General features: G+C 42.3%; 1 protein-coding gene across 7 annotated transcripts in view; it reads right to left on the bottom strand.

The window, feature by feature from the left end:
• The window catches only part of rptor (regulatory associated protein of MTOR, complex 1), a 270013-nt gene extending 254199 nt beyond the window's left edge, over positions 1–15814 (bottom strand). For all 7 annotated transcript variants that reach the window (XM_074631008.1, XM_074631011.1, XM_074631009.1 and 4 more), the window contains exons 1-2: positions 15344–15814; positions 12077–12251 (exon numbers count right to left, since the gene is read on the bottom strand). In XM_074631008.1, coding sequence (XP_074487109.1) covers positions 12077–12244 — 168 coding nt within the window. In that variant the 5' untranslated portion in view covers positions 12245–12251; positions 15344–15814. The remainder of the gene's footprint in view (positions 1–12076; positions 12252–15343) is intronic.
• Between the last annotated feature and the right edge of the window lie 10629 nt (positions 15815–26443).

Here is a 26443-nt window from a genome sequence, read left to right as displayed (position 1 = left end):
CAACTTTTCTCATCGAATCTAAAAACGAAGCCTGGTGGAAAGAAATCAAGTGATGGATTAAAGGTGACAAACTTACTGTATGTGCTAGTTCTGTTCACCTTGGCCATGAAGAAATAGAACTGTATTTAAAAAAAAGCTCCAAAAAAGGCCTCAACTAGGACAATGTCTAAAATGAAAATGTACAATAAAAGCATCAGAGTGTGATACAAGTGGTTTGACACTTTCTACGAGCCAGAGAGTAGACACTGTTCACTCACCAAAGTCTCCACATCCATCTCTACTAGAGGACACAGAGTGCTACTGAACATTAATCTTCATTCTCAATAAAAAAACATCCGCATTATCCTTCCCCTAATTACGCTGATACAAAGAGGGAATGAGAGATGATACAAACTCAGCCATTTCCATGCAACTAATGGCCTCTAAAAAAAAACACGTTCTTTACTCGGATACATGACATTCTTAAACATCCAGAAATCCCACATGAGTACAAAAATATGTTAAAAGCACATTAACACATTGAGCCTCCCATTTGCACACAGGTCAAGGCCAGACTTCCGCAAGGTGAGAGCTTGCTAACCGGTGGTCTGTAAACTGGAGCTTTTGGTTTAAAGGAGCCGTGTGTAGCATCTGGTGACATCTAGTGGTGAGGTTCAGATTGTAACCAGCTGATTCTCCCATGTACCCAGCGTGTAGAAGAACTACGGTGACCGCCGTGAAAACATGAAAACATGAATGGCCCTCTTTAGAGCCAGTGTTTGGTTTGTCCGTTCTGGGCTACTGTAGAAACATGGCTGCAGGCTCCGTGGAAAGGAACTCGAGCCTCCAGGAAGAGCGCCAGGCTTTGATGCCGATTTTTGTAGTGGCCAAACAGCGGTACTACAACTTATGTGACCGTCACGTGATGCATTGGGCCCAAAATGACTTTTTCCCATAGACTCTGGGAAAGAGATGTCTGTAACTCAGCGGATAATTTTTTTGGAGTTAAAATCAAATTACCAGTACGAACACTTGAATAATCCTTATTTAAATCATTAGGTCCTAAAAGTTGTAAAAATGCACTAATAGCTGAATCCAGAGTTATTTCCCTTCCTCTGTTCATGTGAATGAGACCCAGACCGAGCCTGGACTGAGGGCTGGGAGGTGGAGGTGGAGTTAAATGAAACGCTACTGCTCCTGCTCCATGGGCCCGATAGATACAGAAGATCGCCGGATGAGCCAGGTACTTTATCACTCAACAGTCGAGCCATTTTGGCTTCATGCACCACTGAGATACTCTCATAGGAGTGAACGGGAGCCTCCGACGCTGTAAACAGATCTCTTTATACATCCATGGCGGAACCGCTCCCTATGTAGATATAAATGGCTCATTATAAGGTAACGAAAACAACGATTCTTATTTTCAGGTGATTATACACTAAAGAAAACATACTTAATAATTAGGGGTGTCACGATTTAGATTTTAAATCGTGACACCCCTATTAATAATATTATATTCCATTTCTGCCAATCCATCCGCTTAATGCTACACATTGTTGCTTTAAACAAACACATTTTGTTTTCATGCCTCTGTGGCTGAAAGTCTATATTCTGCCTGATGAACTGTGTACATTGATTGAATTCAACTAATGATGCAGACAATAAAGCTGCACAGACCGCCTGTCTCATTTCCACATTATTACAATGGGCTTGGATATTGATGAGTTATTGATTTAATTATTCCTAAGTCGAAAATCCCGGCAGGCAACGCATGTGTGCAATTTACAGGTCATCTGGCTACCATCGCCAGCCACAGTGGTCTGCTCCGACTCCAATAATATATAGTATGATGTCCACCTGATAATAAACAATAAGTCAAGTTACATTCAATATTTGAATAGAGTTAAAATCCCAGCTGTCCTCGTAACAATAAAAGACCAAAGCTAGACTGCCTTTGAGCCATTTGTAAATCCAAAAGGAAGTTCACATAAATGGCAAATGACCGGATATGTACAATTTTAAAATCTCAGGAAAGAACATTGTTCTACAAACACCCACAGGCCATTTTCACACAGCTACAAGCTGCTTTAACTATTCAACATTCTGCTGTAACTAAGTGTTTCAACAACAATGTGCTGTCACTGTGTTAATTACAACAGTGCTGTGGGCATCGGGGAAGATAAAAGCAACAACTAGGCCACTGATGAGAAACAACATATTGTGACATAGTTTAAGTGAAGCTTTGTTGTGTGTCTGATAGAGAAAAAAGGAACACTCCACTGCCAGTAAGAACGTATATAAATAGACTAGGGCTGTCAAAGTTAACGCCATAATAACGTGTGAAACGCAAATTCGTTTCAACGCCACTAAATTCTTTAACGCAACTTGCAATTTTTAGGTTGTAGCGAGCTCAGTTTTAAAGTAAGATTGAACATACTGGCATCAAAGAAAACCTAAGGATTCCATTGGAAATAACCATGTCAAGAGGTTAAATAACGCTCCAAAGTTACGCTTAATTTTGGCGAGGAAAAACTATCATGTCCATTTTCAAAGGGGTCCCTTGACCTCTGACCTCCAGATCAGTGAATGTAAATGGGTTCTATGGGTACCCACGAGTCTCCCCTTTACAGACATGCCCACTTTATGATAATCACATGCAGTTTGGGGCAAGTCATAGTCAAGTCAGCACACTGACACACTGACAGCTGTTGTTGCCTGTTGGGCTGCAGTTTGCCATGTTATGATGTGAGCATATTGTTTTATGCTAAATGCAGTACCTGTGAGGACAATAATTGTCAGTGTTTTGTGTTAATTGATTTCCAATAATAAATATATACAAACATTTACATAAAGCAGCATATTTGCCCACTTCCATGTTGATAAGTAGGGATGGGACAATTCATCTCCCGATCGATACTATCAAGATACTTGGGTGCCGATTGGATATGTATTGCGATTCAATATTGTGATTTATTGCTTTTTTTGTTAACTTTTTTAACACCATGGGAAAAAGTTGAATTATACACTTCTAGGGGCTTTTACTTTGGAAAATATGTAAATTAATACCGTAAAAATGTTGGATTTTCAGCATGTATGTAGTCAGAGATGTCCTGAAGTCAAATATATCAGTCATTGTCAGGCATTATTTATTAAAAGACATTTCCCTCACAATGTCAATCCAATCCAATCAATCTTATTTCCATAGATGTATTTTGTATATACAGTTCTCTTTGTTAACACCTTATTTTGAAAACCGGACATAGTCCCACATGTCTACTTCCTCTAACTTCTCCAAGGTGGTCTCTAGCTCTCCCGTCAGCTCCGTTCGCTTTATCCATCCATGGTCAGCTCCATCGGGGCCGTTTGAATGCAGAGAACATAAATGTCAGTATATGGGTGCTCTACAGTTGTAGCGTCGGCTGGTTTCACCATGGAGATGAGAGCGACGACTGGCTTGACCGCATGTTACCGCAATACGATAACGTTTCCTGTCCATGACAGAGTTAGGAAACACGGCTACTGTTGCCCACGGCTTAGCCCAGCACGAGTGAAATTGAATGTTGTCCACTCAGTCCGGCTTCAGAACATCTTATATCATATCCAATTAAAGAAAAAAGCTATACATGAATTGAGAAAGATTTAAAAACAATTATCATTATTTATTTTTATTATCAGAATGTTTCTAGTGTCTATATGTTTTAGCTTATTTAGACTATCTGAGATACGTATTTTTATTGGCAATTTCTTTGTAAGATAAGCTTTCATTTGCCACAGTGGTTTTATCTGCATGCTCTTTGTTTTGAGAGGAGAGGACTCTTAATTAAAGGCAGGAGCACTGGAGAGGTGAGTGACCCTACACCATGTATGTCAGTATACTGTCTGTTAAGACTAATTACATCAAACATGCTAAAAAACAGGGTGTTTAAAACCTCTTCACTGGTAGTGTTAGTTAGACAAACCTCCCGCTGCCACTCAGATCAGACTGTACTGTACGTCCTTCTGCCTGTTGCTCATGCTCACATGTTTATTCTATTCTCTGAGCATCCTCCCCTGTCCTATAACACATCACCCTGTCTCCAAAAAATAGCAACAAGGGAATATTCCTTTCCATTTGCTATTGGCAAGTAAAATCAATTCTGATCCACCTTCACGCTCAACAAGCTGAACAGCTCCCATAGTCCTAAAAACAAGCCTGGATGACGTCCTTTCTATGTCTGGCAGGATATCGGGCCGGGACAAATGGGTCATTGGAGGGAGACAGGACACTGGCAGGGTTTATGAAGAGACTACAGAGTTAGAAATAAAGAGTTTGCGTCAAGCCACTCTGACGTCATACAGCAGGTCCAACAGCTCCACAGGGGAATGTGACGGATAATAGGTAGGGAGAGAAAAGTTCATGTGCATGCAAGGTAGGTCAACATCCAGCTTTGAGGCAGATCTGTTATTCTAAATAATGATTAAACTAGGGCTGTCAAAGTTAATGCCATAACGCGTTAACGCAAATCTGTTTTAAAGCTACTAATTTCTTCAGCGCATTAACACAACTTGCGATTTTTAGTTTGTAGTTTTAAAGCTACAGTAATGATACTGGTATCAAAAGCTAATGAATCCATCGGTACCAACCATGTCATACTAGCTTGTTGTGAAGGAGGCCTAATAACGCTCCAAACTTGTGCCAAATTTTGGTGAGGAAAAACTGTCACGGCCATTTTCAAAGGGGTCCCTTGACCTTTGACCTCCAGATATGTGAATGTAAATGGGTTCTATGGGTACCCACGAGTCTCCCCTTTACAGACATGCCCACTTTATGATAATCACATGCAGTTTGGGGCAAGTCATAGTCAAGTCAGCACACTGACACACTGACAGCTGTTGTTGCCTGTTGGGCTGCAGTTTGCCATGTTATGATTTGAGCATATTGTTTTATGCTAAATGCAGTACCTGTGAGGGTTTCTGGACAATATCTGTCATTGTTTTGTGTTGTTAACTGATCAGAGGCCTGTACTACGAAGAGAGTTCAACATACCCAGGTATCTTCTCGTTATCTGGTTTAACTAACCCTAACAACCGAGATCCCGCTAAACGGTCCTACGACGCTGGTTATCAACTCGGTAAATCAACCTAGGGTTTCTCCGTCTGGCTGTGAGCGCGTTCACATGAACGGGGCGGGGTTTGCAGCATCTGACCAATCACAGCCATGGACAAGTCCACAGATTTGCAGACAGACAGGCAGAGCAGCAGATTTTGCAAAAGAAGAATAAACTATATTAGACAAATACGAAGAAGTTAAACACTTAATCAGACTAAAAGTAACACAGCTGAAGCTGCCAAATGCAGGAAGAACAGCTGGCAAAAGAAAAAAACTCCCGATATATGAACGCGTAAATTAACAGATTTATTAATTTAACAGAACACTCAAAAGTCAGATATAGTCGTCTAGATTTAAATAGGTATAAGAAATATTATGGATGGATGGGTTACACCTCATGATGCCCATTATGAAGCATAAGGCGTGTATGACTATTTCAACCTTCTTTCAGGTGCGTCCCTGCCTCCGGCGGTGTGAAACGGACTTGTGAACAAGTAAAAAAATAAATATTAAAACATAATTCAAAGCGGTAAACACCCACAGCACACAGCCAGCTGCCCTTCCTGCATCTGTCAGTTTAAACTGTGATGTTTTTAGTCTGATTATGACGGTAACTTCTTCATATTTGTGTAATATTATCATACGATCACCGCACAGAGCTTTGATTGGTCAGTAGGCGGGGATTTTATATGAGTTGATCTCTTAACTGGAACATAACCTGCTCCGGAGCAGGTTAGCTGTTCAGCATCAGTTACCATGGTGATCTACCCCGGTAAGAAGTGATCCACCTTCGTAGGATGGAAAACCCTGAAGGATTAACCCTGAAGTTACCTCGCTAACACCAAATCCTGCTTCGTAGTATAGGCCTCTGTTGTTTTGCATGCTAGCTCACTGTGGTGGCTTACTGGGACACTTGAATAGAACTTTGTCATCATTAATGTTATTAGTAATACTCTTGGAATGACAAAGCAAAATGTCTGCTATGAAAAATGTCTACTTTTGCCCATTTTAGACGTTTTCTATAAAAGTCGACACGAGTTATTCATTTTATCATTAATTAAAATTAAAAACAAAAAGCACGCTTTGTTGCCACCGACGTCAACATAAAGAAACACAGGTTGATTTTTCCTATTCCAACTTTTGACTTTGTTGCAACCTACAATGTCAGTTGATGTTTGTGAGCTACTGCACTGAAAACCAGTGGACCACCTGTGGATCAATAATGGTCAGAGCCTGTGCGGCAACCATTATCTTATCAGGTCGAGGTTCATGTTGGTTTACTATCAACATACAGGCATCGTGTTCTACGTTCACTGTGAGTTTGAAAATGACAATAAGCCTAAAATCAAGAGATTACCTCCGATCTGTTGACCGAATGTGTCATTTTTTAGTTTCTTGATGGGAACCAAATGAAAACCATGCCAGATCAATGCAAACCTAATCCCACTCATTCACTCCCTGTCAAGCTGACCACTTTCATTTCACGCTGCCGGTTTGACAGCTCAATAAAGGAAACATAATAATTAGAGATCTTAATTTATTTTACTGCCAGAAACAATACTCCATGAACTCTTGACAGACTTTTACTCCTTAAAGGAGCCGCTTGTCATCTGAAGGTAGCCCTGACCTTCCTGTACAACACTGATAGCTATTCATGCAGTTTATCGGAAAACTGCTATCATGATTCGACTTGGCAGGTGCAGCAAGGGTACACACAATCCTGCTGCACTCAGAGTGGGACAAACAAACAGCGTACTTTTCTCACTCAAGGTTAGAACAACAATTAATAACCCACAGGTAACTCTTTTCAACAGGGTAAAACATCATGGCACACAACAATCTGTGACACATAAACAATTTGTAATACTAATAATTGTGCATAAGTTCATGCTGGTTTTACAGCTGCTAGCTAGCCAGGTAGCATAAGGGTCTGTTACCAGCTGGGAGAGGCTCCGTCGCTGCTGAAAGATGGAGGACGAAGACATGCACCAGAGGAACTTGTGCCCAAGAGGGGAGCTGTCTGCTTTCTGGAAGTTTTTTGGTTTTAAAAAGGAGCATATCTATTCCCTCCGCAATACATTGTTTTACTATGTTGCAATTTGCACAATAAAAAGTTGTTTACATTCTGCAACTGTGTCATGCATTCTGATTCCTTCATAGATTGTATAATGTTGTGTAGGGATGCTCATTTTGAAAAATGTTCTTAACCAATAACCGACCCTCATTAACCCATTATTAACCGTTAACAGACAAGATTTGTGCCTCGCATGCAGCGGTGTACCAGCTGCAGGAGCACAACAGATATTGGTTGACGGGAGTCTCGAGTTCACCGTCTGGGAGCGTTAACTTAGCAGATGTGCAGCCACTTTCCCAGTAAAAGTCTCCACCGCACATTTAGTTTAGTTTAGCAGGTTGTCAGCTGTGTGTCTGCCCGGAGGAACAATACTTTGTCTGCCCGGCGTAACTTTAGCAAGTGTCCAACAAACAGTGTGTGTATTTGTGCTCCGTTAGCAGCTCTAGCATTGCCGGAGGCTTCGTGCTCTCCGCCGCACACGTTTTGTAACTTTAGCGAGTTTCGAGTGTGAGGTTGTTAGTGGCGTTCTAGTTGTGAACATAGGCGTAGCAGTGTGTGTTCAGTTTATTTGTCGGTGAATAAATGCTACGAAACTACAACTCCTCCGCTCCGCTCAAGCGAGCCAGAGACCGGAACCGACTTCCTGTATCCTGCAACTCCGGCTCCGCCTCTTAAGGTGGGCTGTTAAGGTGGACCAGCTTTTTCTCCTTAAAGAAACGAGCCGCTCCTCTGAGCCGCTCAGCTTTTGAATTGATTATTAACATTTCTTTTAACCGTTTTAACCGATAGTGTTAATCGGTTAAAATGCTTAATGTCAGTTAACGGTTAAACGGTTAATTATTGACATCCCTAATGTTGTGGGAAAAAGCAAACCCAATAGTAATCAAAGCCTTCAGTATATACATGATGACATTAACATGTTTTAATATTCTATATACTGCTGACAGTAGAAAAAGCCACTAAAGGCCCAGTCATACAAAAATAATAATACCGTGATACAGATTTTTAGTCATACTGCCCAGCACTACAATGGGCCTTGGAATTGTACAGCTTCCCTCTCTCCTCCGGTGTTCATTCAGAGACAACTCGAAGTGAGTGAGTGAGTGAGTGAGTGAGTGAGTGGGAAACCAGAGGGCTTGCTCTTGTACACTCACAGTGCAAGACATAATTTACAGGCCGCTCATAAGCCTCGCGCTGCACGCTTCTCTCACCAGGATTAGCTGTTCGCATACCAACTCGCTCTATATCCTAACTGCGAAAGACGCCGTGCTCATCGCCTTAAATCATCCAAAGCAGTTATGTGATCATCACCCATGAGCAAAGAAAATGTACGAAGTTGCAGAGTAACATTCTGGGCCCTATTTCTGTGGCGACGCAACAACCAGTGCAAACCAGCGCTCCAACCGTTTTCGTATTTTCTTGACCTTGAAATTCGCTTCTGCCCGTCTGTGTGGTGATGTTGCGCGGTGCACAGGTGGGAGGTCCATTCAAATGAGGTGGCGAAAAGCAAGTTGTTGGTATATCAGTGGAAAATGGGTCTTGGGTGCTGACAACAGACGTCTCAGAACCATGTGTGTTTCTGGAGCAACATCAATCTGCTGCCAACCTGATGATTTAGTCTACAAATGTGAATATGAGTAAGGCTGTGTGTTGGCAATAATCTGGTGATACGATGCGTATCATGATACAGGGGCAACCATTCATTATATTGCGATATATTGCGATACAGTAAGCAAAGCGATTTTTTAAAATCAAATTTGAGGAAAACTGTCATTATATAAAGAACACAGTCGTTATGTGGGAGACATCAGATTATTGGAGCTCATTTATCCTGTGTGTCGAAGCCTCTTTTCCAACGTAAAACAAAACATTCGGAGGTTCAAGTTTCATTCTTGAAATACGTTATGAAACACAAATGCTGCTGTATCACATTTGAAGATATATTACCCTTTACAAACTGAAATACAGGAGAATTGTGACTGAAAAAGTGTCAGATTGTTGCGATCATACAAACAGCTTCACCATACAATTGTTTTCATTATTTGGTTCTATCCATAGACTGTATATGGATATGTATACTGTATATGTATAAGAAGACGTAGTCACCCATTGGTTTGTATACTGCTAGAAGTGACACAAGAGGGTGAAGCTAAGTACAACCGAACACTGAATACGATATTTTTAGAAAACAAATCTTGCCAGTAAACAGTTAATAATCGGTTAACGAGGGTCGGTTATCGGTTAAGAACATTTTTCAAAATGAGCATCCCTAATTTGTGTTTAAATAATAATGTAACAACAGACCAACGTAACGTAACTGGTAACCCTAACAACCGTAACAAAACCACTATAGTTAGGTTTAGGAAAGAACTACATAGTTGGGCTTAAAACTGCTACAGTTGTAAAGTGAAAATGACCCTGAACGTTGTGAACAGGACACCAACAAACAGCTGACTGTAATGTGACGCACAGGATGCAAACAGCAGCCTCCTGGATGAAAGCCCTGTGTGACCCATCCACCTCCCGCCCGTCCGATGTGTCTCTTTTCACTCTTTAAACCACGTCACTTGCTCTGACTGAATGCAAAAACGTTGTCATTCAACGTATCCCTGGTTTGCAGAAACGTCCAATGCCAACATTTATTCTAGCGACTAGGCTGAAACATGTTCTAATAGAAACCCAAAATACAAGTACGATCCTGAAAATAAACATATGTCCCCTTTAAATCACCAAACCCTACGACCTATATTCCACTTCACCCAGACCTTTTGCACCTTGAGCTGCTGCACATGCATGAACCAAAATAGCAGGTGAGCTAGGGAGACGCTCATACGCGACTGTGTGATTAAAATACAGCCCTCTGTATGCCGTGAGATTATGTTTTTAATCGAGGACGCTCTAGTATCAGGACTCCATTAACCTTTTGTCATAGAAAATATGACAACACAACTGAATGCTGAACTACTCACAAGAATCACCCTGAATTTTCTTACTTTGCACTAAAAGAAAACAACAACAACAACAACAACAAGCTAGTTCTGTATCCATGGCCAGTCATACTATTATCATCCAGCAAAAGATAACTTTTGAAAATATTGTTTTCAAATCTGTCATTTTGCAATTACTGCCTTCTTAAAAGATGGATTTAACCCCAAGCCAGAGTTACATTCAAAGCCAAATTCTTCCTTCATAAAATGCAAAAAGCTCTCTTTAGTCACAGCTCTCAGAGCACAGAAATGTGAGGACACATTCTTCTTACAAGTGTACAAATGAGGGTCTATGGCCTGAAAATGCTCTGAGCAATGAAAAATTTTACAAAATTGATTTAGCATGACTTTCTGATAGAAATGCCCATTTCAGCCAGCTCCTATTACCTCTTTTAAATCAATACCAGAGTCACATTTAATGATGCCGTCTTATTAAACATTTCCCTGAAGCTTGAGGCTGGCGGGCACTGCGGTGTAATTCCACTGATGTCCTAACTGCAGCGAGGTGTTCAATTTTCATTTGGGTGGATTTCTACAATAGGTGTAGAGTTTGTGAGGGTTATGTATGACAATGTAGCATTTGCCATCATTATAATGGCTCTGTAGCCATGAGGCAATGAAAGAATGGTTGGTAGAACTGCAGTGGATCAAACGGCAGCTTTATGAGAGCTGAAACACACTGTGGCCATTCATGAGGCAAAGCTTTGAGGTTCCCCTGTCAGAGCGTAGCATGGGTAGCCCCCAGCAGAATGAAATGAATTGGCACGATAATAAAAATGAGGGGAGCCAGTGATTTGCCGCTGTGTCCTGGCTGTTTAAAGACTGATGTCCCCTCGAAGCACAGCGTGTAGTATTGATGCATTTAATGGATTGAAATTTTGAGAAGTGGCTTTGTGGGTGGCCAATTAAACAATCTTGAATCACTTAATTATAATCAACTGTCCCAGATTACCTGTTCCACTAGTTCCACTAGGGATGTCCATAATTAACCGTTTAACCGCTAACCGACATAAAGCAATTTAACAGATTAACGCTATCGGTTAAAAGAAATGTTAATAATGAACTCAAAAGCTGAGCGGCTCAGAGGAGCGGCTCGTCTCTTTAAGGAGAAAAGCTGGTCCACCTTAACAGCCCACCTTAAGAGACGGAGCCGGAGTTGCAAGATACAGGAAGTCAGCTCTGGTCTCTGGCTCGCTTGAGCGGAGCGGAGGAGTTGTAGTTTGGTAGCATTTATTCACCGACAAATAAGCTGTACACACACTGCTACACCTACGTTCACAGCTAGAACGCCACAAAGAACCGCCAACACACACACATGGTCTGTTGGAAACTCGCTAAAGTTACACAGACTACGTGTGCGGCGGCGAGCACGAAGCCTCCGGCAATGCTAGAGCTGCTAACGTAGCACAAATACACACACTGTTTGTTGGTCACTCACTAAAGTTCCACCGGGCAGACACACAGCTGACAACCTGCTAAACTAAACTAAATGTGTGGTGGAGACTTTTACTGGGAAAGTGGCTGCATGTCCGCGACACTACACGCAGCATCATAGCTGCTAAGTTAACGCTCCCGGACGGTGAACTGGAGACTCCCGTCAATCAATATCTGTTGTGCTCCTGCAGCTGGTACGAGGCACTAATCTTGTCGGTTAACGGTTAGTAAATCGGTTAACGAGGGTCGGTTATCGGTTAAGAATATTTTTCAAAATGAGCATCCCTGAGTTCCACCTATGAAAATTAACATGGTCCCCTCAGAGACATTTGAAAATATAAATGCAACTATTACACAAGTCTGCATGAGTTTATTCCCTCAACAAGTCTGCGTGCAGTCTGTTGACAGAGCTACAGGAGAAAGAGCCTCTACGAACTCAACCAACAGCTCAGCACAGGGAGCATCCTTAACCTGCTGAAGTAATCCAGACATAGATGAAAAAAGAAATGTTACCCTGTCCTTCATCCTCCAGCTCTGCGCTAAAGCCTTGGAGCCCTCAATCTTCTCCGAGTGCCGTTTCTTCATGAAGGCCAGGGGAAGCTTCCAGTCATTCATGTCGGCCTCCTCTTCCTCCGCGAGGCCCACGGCCGGCGAATGAAGCAAATCCGAGTCCATTTTCATCAGGGCCCTGTAGGGGAGAGCTCTGGTTAGTAACACACATTTGATGAATTTCTGTCGCTTAATGCTGTGCAGTTGTGGTGGGAAACTAACAAACATCAAGATCATTTTAACTGCAGCTGGCACTCTACTCTCACGACAGTGAAAATGGCTAACATATTAGTCACTTACCACTTAACATAACCCTTAAAATAAAACATTTCAGAAAAGCAACATCTCTTGGATCTCTTGTCACCTGAGAAGCATGTTTATGCTAAAACCAAACCATCAGGCAAGAGGAAGACATTGCGTAATATTGGCAGACCCAAAGAGTCTGTTTAGCCACGCTACAGGGACCCACTGACAAGAGACACAAATACAGTCACTTAAATGAAGTGGTGGGTCAAACTTAAAATGTTAGAGAGTAAAAACACAACATGAGGGCTGGGTATCACATCTCAATACTTTTTTGGTACCAACCAAAATCTCTGAAATGAAATAAAACAATATCAAGAACCTACAGTACCTGGTCAGGTTACTGTGGTAGTCTTGTTTAATTTTTCTTTAATCCGATAGTTCCCAATTTAAATCAACATTTTGCCAATAGGCTAGTTTATGTGGGCAACGTTCTGCTTGTGTCTAGACGACGTATAGCATTTCACAAATTAGGCTTCTTGTCTTAAAGGGACTAGATGTAACTTTTTAAACGTAGAAATATTTTTTTATTGACAACGTTTGAACAGGTTGTAACCTAACCTAAAAAATTAGACCTTCTGCAACTTTCTGGGTTTCCTCCATCAGCCTGTAGACTTCTTTTAATGTGAAGAACCCGAAAATGCATCGGATGTGACGTCATGCACACTCGCGAATGCCTTTGCCGTAGCTAAGGTTTGGTTAGAAATGGAGTTCGCTAACCGCTAACAAACTACCAACCCCATCACAACTCAGACTCCAACACAAACTCCACGGAAGCACAAAAAAAACAAAGATATATCTAGTGAAGCCCGTCTTGAAAACAGGAATGTGACCAACGTCGGAGGAGAACTAGTGTTGTGGGAGTGTGTGTGTGCTTGTGGGAAGTGAGTGGTGAAGTAAGAGAAAGAGAGAGCGGCAGCGAGTGTGTGAGAAAACGAGCGAGCAGTGGAGCAGAAGAGTTAGTTTAGTTTTGAGAATATCAAGTGAATGTACATAGTAATTTGAAGTTTGTGCAGAAATGTGTCTTGTCTCCCTGCTGACGGCGGTTGACTCCGGCCCAGGAGACCAAAACTATGGTGTCTCCCCTCTTCCTTCTGACCACGGTCGGGAGGCTGAAGCAGGAAAAGTTAACACTAGGATCAACATCGACCGGGCCTTTGATTCATGGAGGGACCTTTGTTTGGTAAACTAACATTACTGCCAAGCAGGAGAAATATAGAGTGATTGTGGTTTTAGCTGCGAATGTTGCTAACGTTAATCAACATGATGCCTGTCGATCACGTTCAGTCTTCTGTGTCGCCTCACTGTTTTGACCGATGCTCGCTCTCATCTACGTAGTGCGAGCACAACTGTGAGCAACAGGACACTGACTGTCGTTGACTTAACTGCCACAGGTGTCACTGTTAACAAGCAATTTCTGATTAATCGAGTCCCTTTAATGAAAAAAATAATTTATCATTAAAATGTAGGTATCGCATTGGCACGTAACTTCTATCCCAACTTTTTGTGCAGTCGTGATGTTTCAAGCTGCTGAAGAAAATCGCTTGAGTGCAGTTCAGATGTTTGCTATGGTGGTGTGAGTTTAATGAAGCATGCCGGCCGGCACACTGGTGAACTTACAGACACAGAGCAGTAAACCTAAGCAGTGATTAGGCAGTATGTAAATAGCAGTGATCAAATGATCAGATCAGAATGTAATTACAAATGGAAACAACAGGGAAGGAAGAGGGGGGGGGGGGAATTTGCATTCTGACCTGCAGGAAGGACACACAGTTGGCATATGACAAGATCAAGGGGTCGAGAAAGTAGGGGAAGCTGCTCCCTGACGTGACTAGATTGGCAATCTGTACTGCCCAAATGTGTAATTCTTCATCAAAGCATACAACTGTGAACTTTGAAATCCTTCCACCTAATAACGTGTACAGATAACGTAATTGCAGTGATGTGCTTACTTAGCAGCTGTAAGAATAAAAAGATGCCAGTCGGCAAGTTGGTGTCGAATTCAATACATTTTTGACACCGATACTGAAATTTGAAAAACCACACTGGCTGTGGAGTTTTCCCGTTCATGACCTTAAGCCAAAAGAGTTGCCTCAGTTCATATGATGATGGTTATGAGTCGTGTTTAATGCACTGCTGTGATCTCCTGCTTGAATGAAAATCACAACAACTGAAACCAAACACACATCTGGAGCGGCCGCACTCTGAATTCATTGAATGAGCCCTCACGTGCAATATGATGACTGTTTTTCGAGGGCAAACCTACTGGATCTTGTGCAATAATTGCAGGTCTTCTAGTGCAATAATTGCATTCATACTTGTGCTATATTTACATTAATTCTACATGTAATCTGGTGCAGTAATTACTTGCATACTAGATATTACATTTATTCTAGTGCAATAACTAGCTGGATTCTGGTGCAATAATTACATTTATTCTAGTGCTCATAGTTTCGCTGTATTCTGTACAATAACACTGAAGGCTTCCCGTTTCCACTGCTGCAGTGTATCCAGGTTACCATCCCACTGTCTACTACTGGCACAGAGAGAGGAGCACCTGGATGATGTCATGATGGGGCTCAAGCTAGCCACGTGAACGCTGCTCGAGCCACTGATGAGGGGCTAGTTGGGCTATGTGTTGATGTTGATACACGTTAACACGGCCCGGCTCGGCCCGGCTGGGTTTAGCTTCACTTCACAGCTAGCGAGCAGCCGGCGGGACAGTTAGCAGATACACCGGCCAGCTAGCTCAGTGCTAGCTCAGTGCTAGCTAAAGCTGGCTCTGCCTCCCAGTCAGCTGTCAGCTGTCAGCCTGCAGGAGGGACTAGAACTATTTAAAGAGAACCAACACGAGCAGGGAGATGAGTGAAAGAGAGCAGATGAGCAGACATGGCGCTAGTGGTGGCAGAGAAGAGCAGATGATCAGACCTTGGAGCGGTGGGATGCTGGTGATCCCGGGCTGGTGAAGCTCTCCGTCTCCGGACGAGCACAGACACGGTGGCACAGACTATCCGGGTCACGAAGTGGTAGGGCAGCGTCCACAGCCGGTAGAGGATGTCGAACCCGTGGAAGCCGAGGTGCACGGGTGCGTGTTTGCAGGAGAAAGTGCGGCTGCGGCTCGTCTCCCCGCGGCTCCTCGCTACGGGAAGCGGCTCGAGACGAGGCCCATCTTCACGCGGACAGTCTGCCACAGCCACGCGGAGCAGCGGACACACGGAGCGAGGACTGGGATCGTGAGCTCTTCTTCTACCAACCAGCGAGCCGGGAGCTGATTCGGTGAGATGCTTTTCACGGAAATCACAAACAATCCCGACAATCTCTCCGAGAGGCTTCTTCAGCACTACTGCAAGGGCGCAGCCATCTTGGGTTGCACCCACAATGCACTGTTGGGGCGACCAGGCTGTCATGTGACGTCACCGCCGTGTTCCGGTCACACACCAACATATACACTCACATGCTGCTAACTCTACTGAAACTACTCATCAACACTGACATCATACAACTGTCAAACTGTACAGCGAACCCTTTAAAGAAGAATAACATATTTATTTCCTTTTTATAATTTTATATTATTGAAAGTTTAATTATCCCAATCCTTTTTTCTTTTATTATTTTTATTTATTTAAAGGGACTATTTGTAACTTTGTACGCGCATAAATGTAGCGGGTCGTCACACATGCGCGCTCGCATATGCGCGTTCGCGTGTAGCCGCTGTACCCTCCTCCTCTGCCTGCTCGCCTTCACTCAGACAGCTCAGCTCACTCCACACTGCAGAATAGTTAGTTTAGCTCTGAGAATATCTAGTGAATGTACAGTGGACGTTTGTGCAGAAATAACTGCTGCAGCTCCTCCAGACCAACAGAGGTTTCCCGTGTCTTGTGAAGTGACAGAGCTCTACAGAGATTTACGTTGTCTTCTCGTTACCGACCGGGTGCCGGTGTCTCCTCTGCTCTCTCCGGCTGCGGGCGGAGAGAGCAGGGAGACACGCTGGAGAGCCCCGCTGCCTCAGCCTGCACTTCGGCAGGAAAAGCCAACACTAGAATCAGATCTAAATCATGTTCATGGAGAGACCTTCGTCTGGTCAGCTAACATTACTGCCAAGCAGCTGAAATATAGAGTGATATTGTGGTTTTAGCTGACTTGTGTCTCCTCACTGTTTTGAGTGATGCTCGTTCAGGTATATTGAGAGTGAGCAAGCGCGAGCCCGACGCTGACTTTCGTTGATTTCACGGCCACAGGTGTCGCTGTTAAGAAGCATTTCTGAAAGTTACAAATAGCCCCTTTAAATTCACATTATATATCTTGTTTCTCTTATGTTGAGTACATGTGTGCAATGTTTGTGTAATTGTTGCCAGTATGTTGCTACATAATTTGTATAATTTGTTTACTTCTTCTAAACATTCTTTCATTCGGTAAATGTAGTAGGGCTTTTATTTTGAAGGCTCAGCTAAATTACCTGAGAATCTCGTTAGGCTGCTCTGGCGTGAGTAGGACTCAGTAGCAGCAGCACCGATAAGCCGCAGCTCCGGCAAGCAAGCAAGCAGTAAGCACGGACAATTGTGCACTGGTTAAGAGTTAAGTGCTTGTCACAACGGACTTTAAGTGGACGTGAACCTCTGAAGATTAAAGATTATTCCCTTTTGCATGCAGCCAACAAGGTATTTTGTTTGGTTTGTCTGTATTTTACTTTGTTAAATGTTATTTCACATGCTATGCATGCTATTTTTAGTTAACACGGTCTAACTTTTATTTTCTTGACAATGTGTGTTTAGTTTTCATGGTTGATTTGAAGAGGAAGCTTCAAATAAACTAGTAGCAAGAAAGCCACTTGTGTCTGCCTGTGCTTCGAGGGAATTACAGTGAAAACTTGCACTGTTCATCGACGGGAGTGGGCATCAATTAACAACGCGGCAACCTCAGAGGACTGGCAGGGACATGAGGCACGTTGGAGATGAACTGCGCCTCGTCTGGAAAGTAGACGAGATCAGGCGGCAGCAGCAGCGCGTGGTGACAAGAAGCTGCGGTCAAGTCGGACAGTTTTCAGAAGCCTTCACTGAATTTACAGGAAGTCACAGAAAAAGTGACTTCCTGTTAGAGCCGATCTGTAGGCTACTTGTAGTTTTCAGACCACGTTGGGGTTTATTTATATTTGTTTGTAAATCTGTGTGGAAATATGCGTGTGTCTGGCGTTAGATTCTGTCCTTTATTATTTTCATGTCTGCCTTGTAAAGCACATAATGAGCACACGTTTTGATAAGTGCTTATAAATAACCTTCATTATTATAAGAATTATTATCAACCACACAAGATATGTTTGTTAACAGATGAAACCTTCATTGCACAACATGAGACTTATACAATCTAGCGTTAAATATTACAATTACACAGAAAGTTGTCACTTTCTACAACACGTGGTGTTTGCTGTCAAAACTGAGAGCCAATCAGCTCTTTGATCAGGCGAGAGCCAGGCATTTCCCATAATGCCGTGGGTCTTGCAGTCGGTAGAGAGCAACTGCGGCGCCTGGCTCTAAAAACTGTGGCCGCCTCGATCTCGTGAGGTTATCGTTGCCCACATGTGCATGACGTCGGAGCAAGTCAGTATTAAGTCGGACACAAATCTAACCAGCATGCATTGTGCGGCAATCGCCAGTGATCGATTCTGCGCAGGCCTGGCTCATCTAGAACGACCCTATGTTCACGGTTTACAGAGCAGCAGAGGGCCGCAGATGGGCCGAAAACATAAACTATACGCCACGTTAAGAAGTAAGAAAAGACCGTTTTAAGGAGCAACATCTTCAAGATAGAGCCGTAAAGAGCTTGGACACTAATAAGTGAAGAGTGATCTAAGATGAAGAGGGCTTTGTAAAGGTTTGCTCAAAGATTTTGCTGTGCTTACTGTGGTGTGTGGTAAAAGTTCTGACTTATTTGCTCAAGTAATTTAATCGAAGCTTGCTATTTATAGACACGTCTAAGTTGCCAAATTTAAAGGGTCAATATGTTTTTTCATTCTAAGTGCCAAACTTAAAGGATACATACGCTTTTTCATTGAACCTTTGATATTCCAAATTCAAAGTGTGTTTGTGGAAATAATAAGTGAAGGCTATTTGCCATTTGATACTGAGGTTTTTATACATATTGAGTGTATCTTGATGATAATATTTGGAGTTGAATTAAGCCATTTTCTGCACATTTTCAGTTTTCTAAGTGCATTTTGACCTCTTTTGAAATACTGTTATTGAAAATCATAACATTTTATTTGGTTTAATCTTAAAGGTATTTACATTTAAGTGACATTTACATTTGAGTTGGTGTTAAAAGTTAATGTAGAGGTTTCATACAGTATATTTTCTATTTCTAAAACTTGGTCAATTTAAAGCAGAGATTTGAACATGTCAGCTAAGTGAGCCTACAAGTCAGGTAAGGGACAGTGAAAGGGATATCGAAAGTTCCCAAGATCAACCTGAAGAAAGCCAAGTGGGTGGTGCTGATGTCCGACCAGAAGGAGTGCAGAAACCCAGACGAAGTCAAAGACCCAGAACTCTAACCGAGAAGGGCAAAGAAATGCAAGAAAGAATAATTAAAGCGCTTCAACAAGGGTTCAACTATATTTACAACAAATGGAGAATACATGCTAAATCTGTGAAGCAGCCATTATCACAGTCAATGGAGCCCTTATCTGAGGATCTGCTTAATGATGTCATTGGTGATGTCACAAGTCTTTCTGCAAATGTCCAGCGTGTTTATGACGAAATATGCAAAGTCTCAACTCCAGACCAGAAAATACTTCGAAGAGTAGATCTGTGTGTAGAGATGTCTAGGTTCATTGTGTCCAGAGCATCATGTCGACTGGATGGAAAGATTCCAGAAGGAGAAGAGGAAGATTGGCCGGAAGTAGGCTCTCTCTTCAACTCAAGCGCCTGTAAGACAGTTTCTGTCACTTCTATGTTGAAAGGCGCCTCAGAGCATTCAAGCAGGTCTTCTGTCAAATAACAAGAAGCTGCTGCTGCAAGCAAAGCTCTTCTGGAAGTGTTAAAGGAACAACAAAAGGAACAATTGGAAATACAGCACCTAGAAGCAGAAGCTAAAAGGAAGTTAGCTGATCAAGAGGCAGCAGCCGTGAAGCGTCGGTTGGAACGAGAAGAGAGAGGAAGAGGAAGCTAAAATTAAAGCTCAACTGGAAAAAGAGCATACAGCTCTACAAATGACTTTGGAGGAAAAAAGGAGAAAGATACACCAGTTGGAGGCATTGAAAGATCTCAACACAGCATGAGCAAGAATGCAGGTCTACAATCAGGTGAAGATAGAAGAAGAAGACATACAAGAACATGAGATAGTAGCAGATAAAGTGCCTGCTCCTACAAGTCCTCTACCCCATATGTCTCCCGTACCATAAACTGTGACCACTGTGAAGATATATTACCTCCGCAGATATGTAAGTGGACAAGCTAAGAAAGCACTTGAAACCAGGGAAATGCGTGTAGTATTTGACTGTTCTGCCAAGTTTCAAGAAACCTCCCCTAACGACCATCTCCTCACCGGCCCTGACTTGACAAAAACATTGGTGGGTGTTCTATACCGTTTTCCAAAAGGTTCCGTTGCCGTCATGTTGAATGATTGTTCCACCAGTTTCACGTAAAGAAGGAAGATCAAGATTATTTAAGATTCCTATGGTGGGAGAACTTGGAAGCCACACCATTAATCTACAGAATGAAGGACAACTTGTTTCGAGCGGCCTCGTCTCCTGGCTGTGCCAACTTCGGCCTAAAACATCTGGCAGCACAAAGGCAAGGTCAGTTCAGCGAAGACGCCATACGATTCATTCAAAGAATTTTTTACGTAGACAACGGTCTGGCAAGCGTCCAAACTGGGAAGGAAGCCATTTAACTTGTGAGAGAATCAAGAAAACTTTGCTGTACTGGCAAGTTAAGACTGCACAAGTTTGTTTCAAACTGTGAGAACGTGATGGCAACCATCCCAGAAGAGGAATGCGCTGCAGTCAAGGATCTAGACATGGCCTTGAGTTTACCGCATATGGAGAGAGCTCTTGGAGTAGAGTGGTGCATCATATCTGACTCATTCAAATTCAAAGTTGAAGTAAAATCCAATCCACTAACAAGAAGAGGTGTGCTCTCTACTGTAGCCTTTGTGTATGATCCCTTGGGGTTCATGGCACCCTTCATCCTTTTTTTGGAAAACAGATACTCCAGCAAATGAGCAGAGAGAAGATCGGCTGGGATGAGGAACTTCCGGAAAACCTAAGACCTCAGTGGGAATCCTGGATCAGAGACCTACCCAAGCTAGCCGAAATGCAAATCAAACGAGTCCTCTTACCATCAAGTTTTGGCAACGTCAAAAGGTATGAGCTTCACAGTTTCGCTGATGCAAATGTCTCCGGATACGGTGAATGTGCTTACCTTCGAACCATTAATGAGTCAAACAAAGGCCATTGCTGTCTGGTAATGGGAAAGTCAAGAGTTTCTCTTACCAAAGTCACAACTATACCGCGACTTGAACTCTCTGTGGCAGTTGTTGCAGTTTGAACCAGCAACATTCTCTGGAATGAACTGGAAATCCAAAATCTGCAAAAGTTCTTTTGGACGGATTCCACAGTTGTTCTTGGCTACATGAACAATGACGCCAGAAGGTTTCAGGTGTTTGTAGCCAACTGCATACAGAGAATCAAGTCAAGGTCAAAGCCTGAACAATGGGCTTATGTTGCCTCTAATGTGAATCTGGCAGATCATGCCTCTCGGGGTTTGACTTCAGAGCAACTGAAGACTTCAAACTGGTTCAAAGGACCAACGTTTCTGTGGCAAAAGGAGACAGAGAATGTAAGGTGGGAGAAATCAAGAAAGATGCTCCTGAACTTCGCAAGGCTCTTGTGTGTAACACTAAGGCAAAGGAAGACCGATCATTATTGGATCGCCTACAGAAATTCTCTGATTGGTCGAGGGTAGTAAAAGCAGTTGCCAGATTGAAACGACTAGTCAAAGAATACAAAGGTGTGAAGCAAAGAACCAACGAAAGTACAAGTCTAGAAGAAAGGTTTAAACGGTGCACAACCAAGTCACTTACTGGCACTAAAACTTAAAACCAGCGAAAGACTAGCAAATATAACTTCTATTAAATCCGCCACTGGTAAATTGTGTACAGACCCAATAGAAATCAATGATAACTTTAAGGCCTTCTACTCATCTTTATATACATCACAGATAAATTACGACAGTCGATCCTGCGCTAGCTTTTTAAACCCACTGCAGCTTCCGCAGTTTTCTCAGGAGGATCGTGTTGTTCTTGATGCCCCTTTATCTTTACCTGAACTCCATAAAGCTCTCCTGTCAATGAACAAAGGCAAGTCACCAGGCTTAGACGGGTTACCTCCAGAATTCTATTTAGCCTTCTGGCCCCAAGTAGGACCTCTCTTACGGGATATGATTCTTTCTGCAATTTCTAAGGGTTCCTTTTGCAAAAATAATAACATAGCCATTATCTCTTTACTTTTAAAAAAAGGCAAGGATCCACAGGATTGCTCAAATTATCGACCACTATCACTACTGAATACTGATATCAAGCTATATGCCAAAGCACTAGCCTCTCGATTGGAACCGCATATGAATTATCTCATTCATGAGGATCAGACAGGCTTTATCAAAAACCGCCTTGCCTCAGACAATCTACGCCGTCTTCTTCATATCATTGAGTTTTCTAATAACACTGACTGTTCAACAGCTATCCTTTCTCTCGATGCGGAGAAGGCTTTTGATCGCCTTGAGTGGCATTTTCTATGGTCAGTGCTACGCCGCATGGGCTTTGGTAATCATTTTATTACTATGATTCAAGTTCTTTACTCAAATCCCACTGCTATGGTATTGACGGGGAACATCTTTTCTAAACAATTCCTTGTATCTCGTAGCTCCCGCCAGGGCTGCCCTCTTTCTCCTTTGTTATTTGCCCTCTCTCTGGAACCTGTGGCCCAGGCTGTCCGACAATCAGTTAGCCATGAACCTATCAATATGCATAAAACCAAGCACTTTATTTCCCTATATGCTGATGATATATTACTATTTATTCAGGATGTCTCTCGGTCTCTTACCCATCTGCTAAATATATTCAATAGTTTTAGCCAGATCTCGGGATATAAAGTTAACTGGGCTAAATCTGCTTTACTCCCACTCAATGCTTCAGCAAGACAGTTGACCTCCATATCCAATATTCCGGTGGTTCAGAACATCAAATACTTAGGAGTGTCAATCTTCCCTTCAATTGCAAACATTATAAAAATCAACTACAACGTACTTGTGACAGAGATTGAAGCAGATTTACAAAGATGGAAAACCCTCCCATTATCATTCCATTCTCGCATCTCCACTATTAAAATGAATGTCCTCCCAAGAATCAACTTTCTCAGCTCAATGGTACCTTTACAACCACCTAAAGACCACTGGAAAAAAATTCATTCTTTAATGTTGAGGTTTATATGGGGGAATAAAAAGTCAAGACTGAAACTATTAACTCTCCAAAGGCCAAAAGATGAAGGGGGCCTCGGTGTACCTAACTTCCAGTGGTATCATTGGTCGTTCGTACTGCATCCTGTCTCCAAATGGTTAAATCCTGCTTCTCGGGTGTCTTAGAGGCCAATGGAAGAGAACATGGTGCACCCTCACAGGTTACAAGACCTGATATACTCCAACATTCCACTCAAACAATCAAAAGAGAAATTTGGCTCAATTATAACCGAAGTAATCTCTACCTGGCGTCTTGCCGAAAAGCACTGTAAAATTTTGTCTAACTGGTATCTTCACTCTCCCATTTTTAATAATGTTGACCTCCGTTTGGGTAGCCAACCAATTTTGTTTTCTCAATGGAGCAGTAAAGGGGTGCACACTCTTGGTGACATCTATGGTCCTCAGGGCCTACAAGCATTCCAAGACATCCAGAAACATTTTAATTTACCTGGCTCATCATTCTTTTTCTATCTTCAACTCCGCACAGCGATGCGCACTTATGGTGTGCCTTGGAACATATCTCTTCCCATACATGCATTTCACACAGCTCTTACCAGCCCTAGTGGACTGGTCTCGAAAATATACTCTATCTTACATAAGGCCTCCTGTAAGCCACTAACTATTGACAGACTGTGGAAGACGGACCTCTCTCCAAATAACTCCAACCTAAATTGGAAACTAATCTGGCAGAACATCCAACTATCTTCCAGGAACCCCAACCATCAAGTTATACATTTCAATTTCATACACAGAACATATTTCACCCCCCACATATTGCATAAACTTAAAGCTTTACCATCACCAAACTGCACCTTATGCAATCAAAATGCATTAGGTACTTTTTTCCATATGGTTTGGGGGTGTCCAAGGGTTGCAGAGTTCTGGAAAAAGGTTGCAGAGATGCTATCAAACATATTGTCAAATACAATTCCTTATTCACCTGAAGTCCTGTTACTTAATGACAGCTCCAACCTGGAACTCTGTGTTAAGCAGAGACGTCTCTGGTTAGCTGGCCTTACAGCTGCAAAACGACTAATAGCTTGCAGATGGAAAGCTCCACATTCTGTCAATATACAAAGATGGCTTCTTGACTTCTTAGATATATCAGGTATGGAACACTGGGCTGCAAACATGCATTTGGCAAAAAGAGAAAATATATCACATTGGAAACAAGCAATCACTACAATTAAATCCTTCATATAATTGTTCTCCGTGTCCCAAAGATCTAGGGTGGGTGGGATGGGAGGGAACCAAAAGGGAGGGATTTGGGGGTGTGGGGAGGGGGGCGCAGAAGTTTTTATTTAAATGACTTTTTGTTGTTGTTTGTTTGTTGTTATTTTCCTTCTTCCTGTTTGTTTGTTTTTTTTTTCATTTTTTTTTTCATTTTCTTTTTTCTGTAGCTGCTTGCCAATTCTGTATTGATTAGTACATGGACATTTGTGATTATATATATATATTTTTTACTCTATTGGTGATCTATCAATTTGTAACCCCACCCTATATAATTTTTCTTAAATACCAATAAAAAATTGATCACAAAAAAAAAAAAAAAAAGTCTAGAAGAAAGGAGGTTTCCCGTGTCTTGTGAAGTAACGGGGCTCTGGAGCAAGTAACGTTATCGTCTCTGACCAAAACTCCGGTGTCTCCCCTGTTCCTTCCGACCGCAGTCGGGAGGCTGAAGCAGGAAAAGTTTACACTAGGATCAGCATCGATTCATGGAGAGACTTTCGTCTGGTCAGCTAACATTACTGCCAAGCAGCTGAAATATAGAGTGATATTGTGGTTTAGCTGACGTGTGTCGCCTCACTGTCTATGTACAGTAGAGTGAGCGCAAGCAACGGGACGCTGACTGTCGTTGACTTAACGGCCACAGGTGTCGCTGTTAACAAGCAATTTCTGATTCTAACATAGAGACCCTTTAAGAGGCATGCTCCTCCCTCGCCACTCATCATCCCTTCTTGCCGGATTGTGCCCCAAGAAGCGCACCCAGTGTTGTTCTCTCCTTAGTATGCAAATTATATGTAAATCACGCTCTCCATGCCCCCTCCCCTCAAATCCCACCCCTGTCAACATAAAAAGAAATGAAAAAGAGTGACATGAAGGAAAAATTAGAAGATTGTCAACAAAAAACACAGCAGAAGGCAGAAAATATCCAAATAAAATTGAAGCATTTTTAATGCCCGTGTTTTATTTTTTGACAATACGAGTTTTTCCAACACAAGTTTTTCAATGCCAATGTTTCCTTTTTCAGTACAGGTCATGTTTTCAATGCCAAATTTTATTTTCCATGCCAAAGTTTACTGTCACTGCTCTAACTCCATAAGAATGTGTCCAGAAGTACAGTATAGTATGAAGGAAAAGAAAATTACATTAAATATTGCTCTAATCTTACACAGTATATAGAATGTATTCCACCCTTGTCATTTCATTATTGCTGCTAATCATGGAATAGCAGTATCATTAGTGCCAAGTGTATGGAGTTTGGCTGATTTAATAGCCAAGTGGAGACGTGTATGATGTCTCACCTCTGTGTGGTGTGTTGGATCCTGAGCCGGTTCATCTGATAGCTGCATCCATCAGAAAATAGCCGGGGAGCAGCTGTTCTAAAATCCCTCACTGCATGTGGGAGTGTTTTAAAAGTAGCCTGTGTTGTATTTAAGACGCAGATGTGCTCTCATAATGGTGACTCAGTTGCACCAAAGATGCCAACTGTGCAGGCTGTAAGTAACAGAGGGTAAACGTTGGCCCAAATTTTAGGAATTTTGACATTTTCATAATTTTAAAACAATACACTGTTCATTTTAGCCATTGTTATACACTTAGGATTCCCTTTATTACACTGTTATTAAACCTATATGCAGGGGAAACAAGCTGTTCACACAACCTGACATAGTTGATACATTTCTTAGCAAATGGTTGCCTATTAAGAAATCCATCAAATACAGAGCAGCATTACAGCATATTATCACTCTTTTACATCCACTGCTATTGATTTTTGTTATTAGTCCTACTTGTATTAGTTATTACAGCTGCTGTGCTATTATTGTGGTTGCTGTGCTCTCTCTCTCTCTCTCTCTCTCTCTCTCTCTCTCTCTCGCTCTCTCTCTCTCTCTCTCTCTCTCTCTCTCTCTCTCTCTCTCTCTCTCTCCCCAATCCGTCTCGGCAGATGGCCGCCCACCCAGAGCCCAGTTCTGCTTCAGGTTTCTTCCCGCTAAACGGGTGGGATCTCTCTTGTTGGGTCTCTAAACTATGGTATACGGTCTAAGATCTGCTCTATATATAAAGCGTCAAACTGTCTGATGTTCATAGGGAGGATATTCCCTCACTGCACCGCATAACCTTTAGGGAGGTTATTATGAACATCAGGCAGTCTTTGACTTTGATTCTTTGAGGGAAATATGTGTCTCTTTAGCTGCTAAATGCTCCTTTTTGTTCAACAGTTGTTAACTTTGTTTGCCATTTGGTTCTGGGCAGGTAGCGTACAGTCGTTTTTCAGCCTTGCTAGCGGCATACCAGGAATCGG

Source organism: Sebastes fasciatus, chromosome 3 (assembly GCF_043250625.1).
Source record: "Sebastes fasciatus isolate fSebFas1 chromosome 3, fSebFas1.pri, whole genome shotgun sequence".
Lineage (NCBI taxonomy): Eukaryota > Metazoa > Chordata > Actinopteri > Perciformes > Sebastidae > Sebastes > Sebastes fasciatus.
The sequence above is the reverse complement of the archived record's forward strand: the minus strand, read 5'-3'. Positions and strand labels throughout refer to the sequence as shown.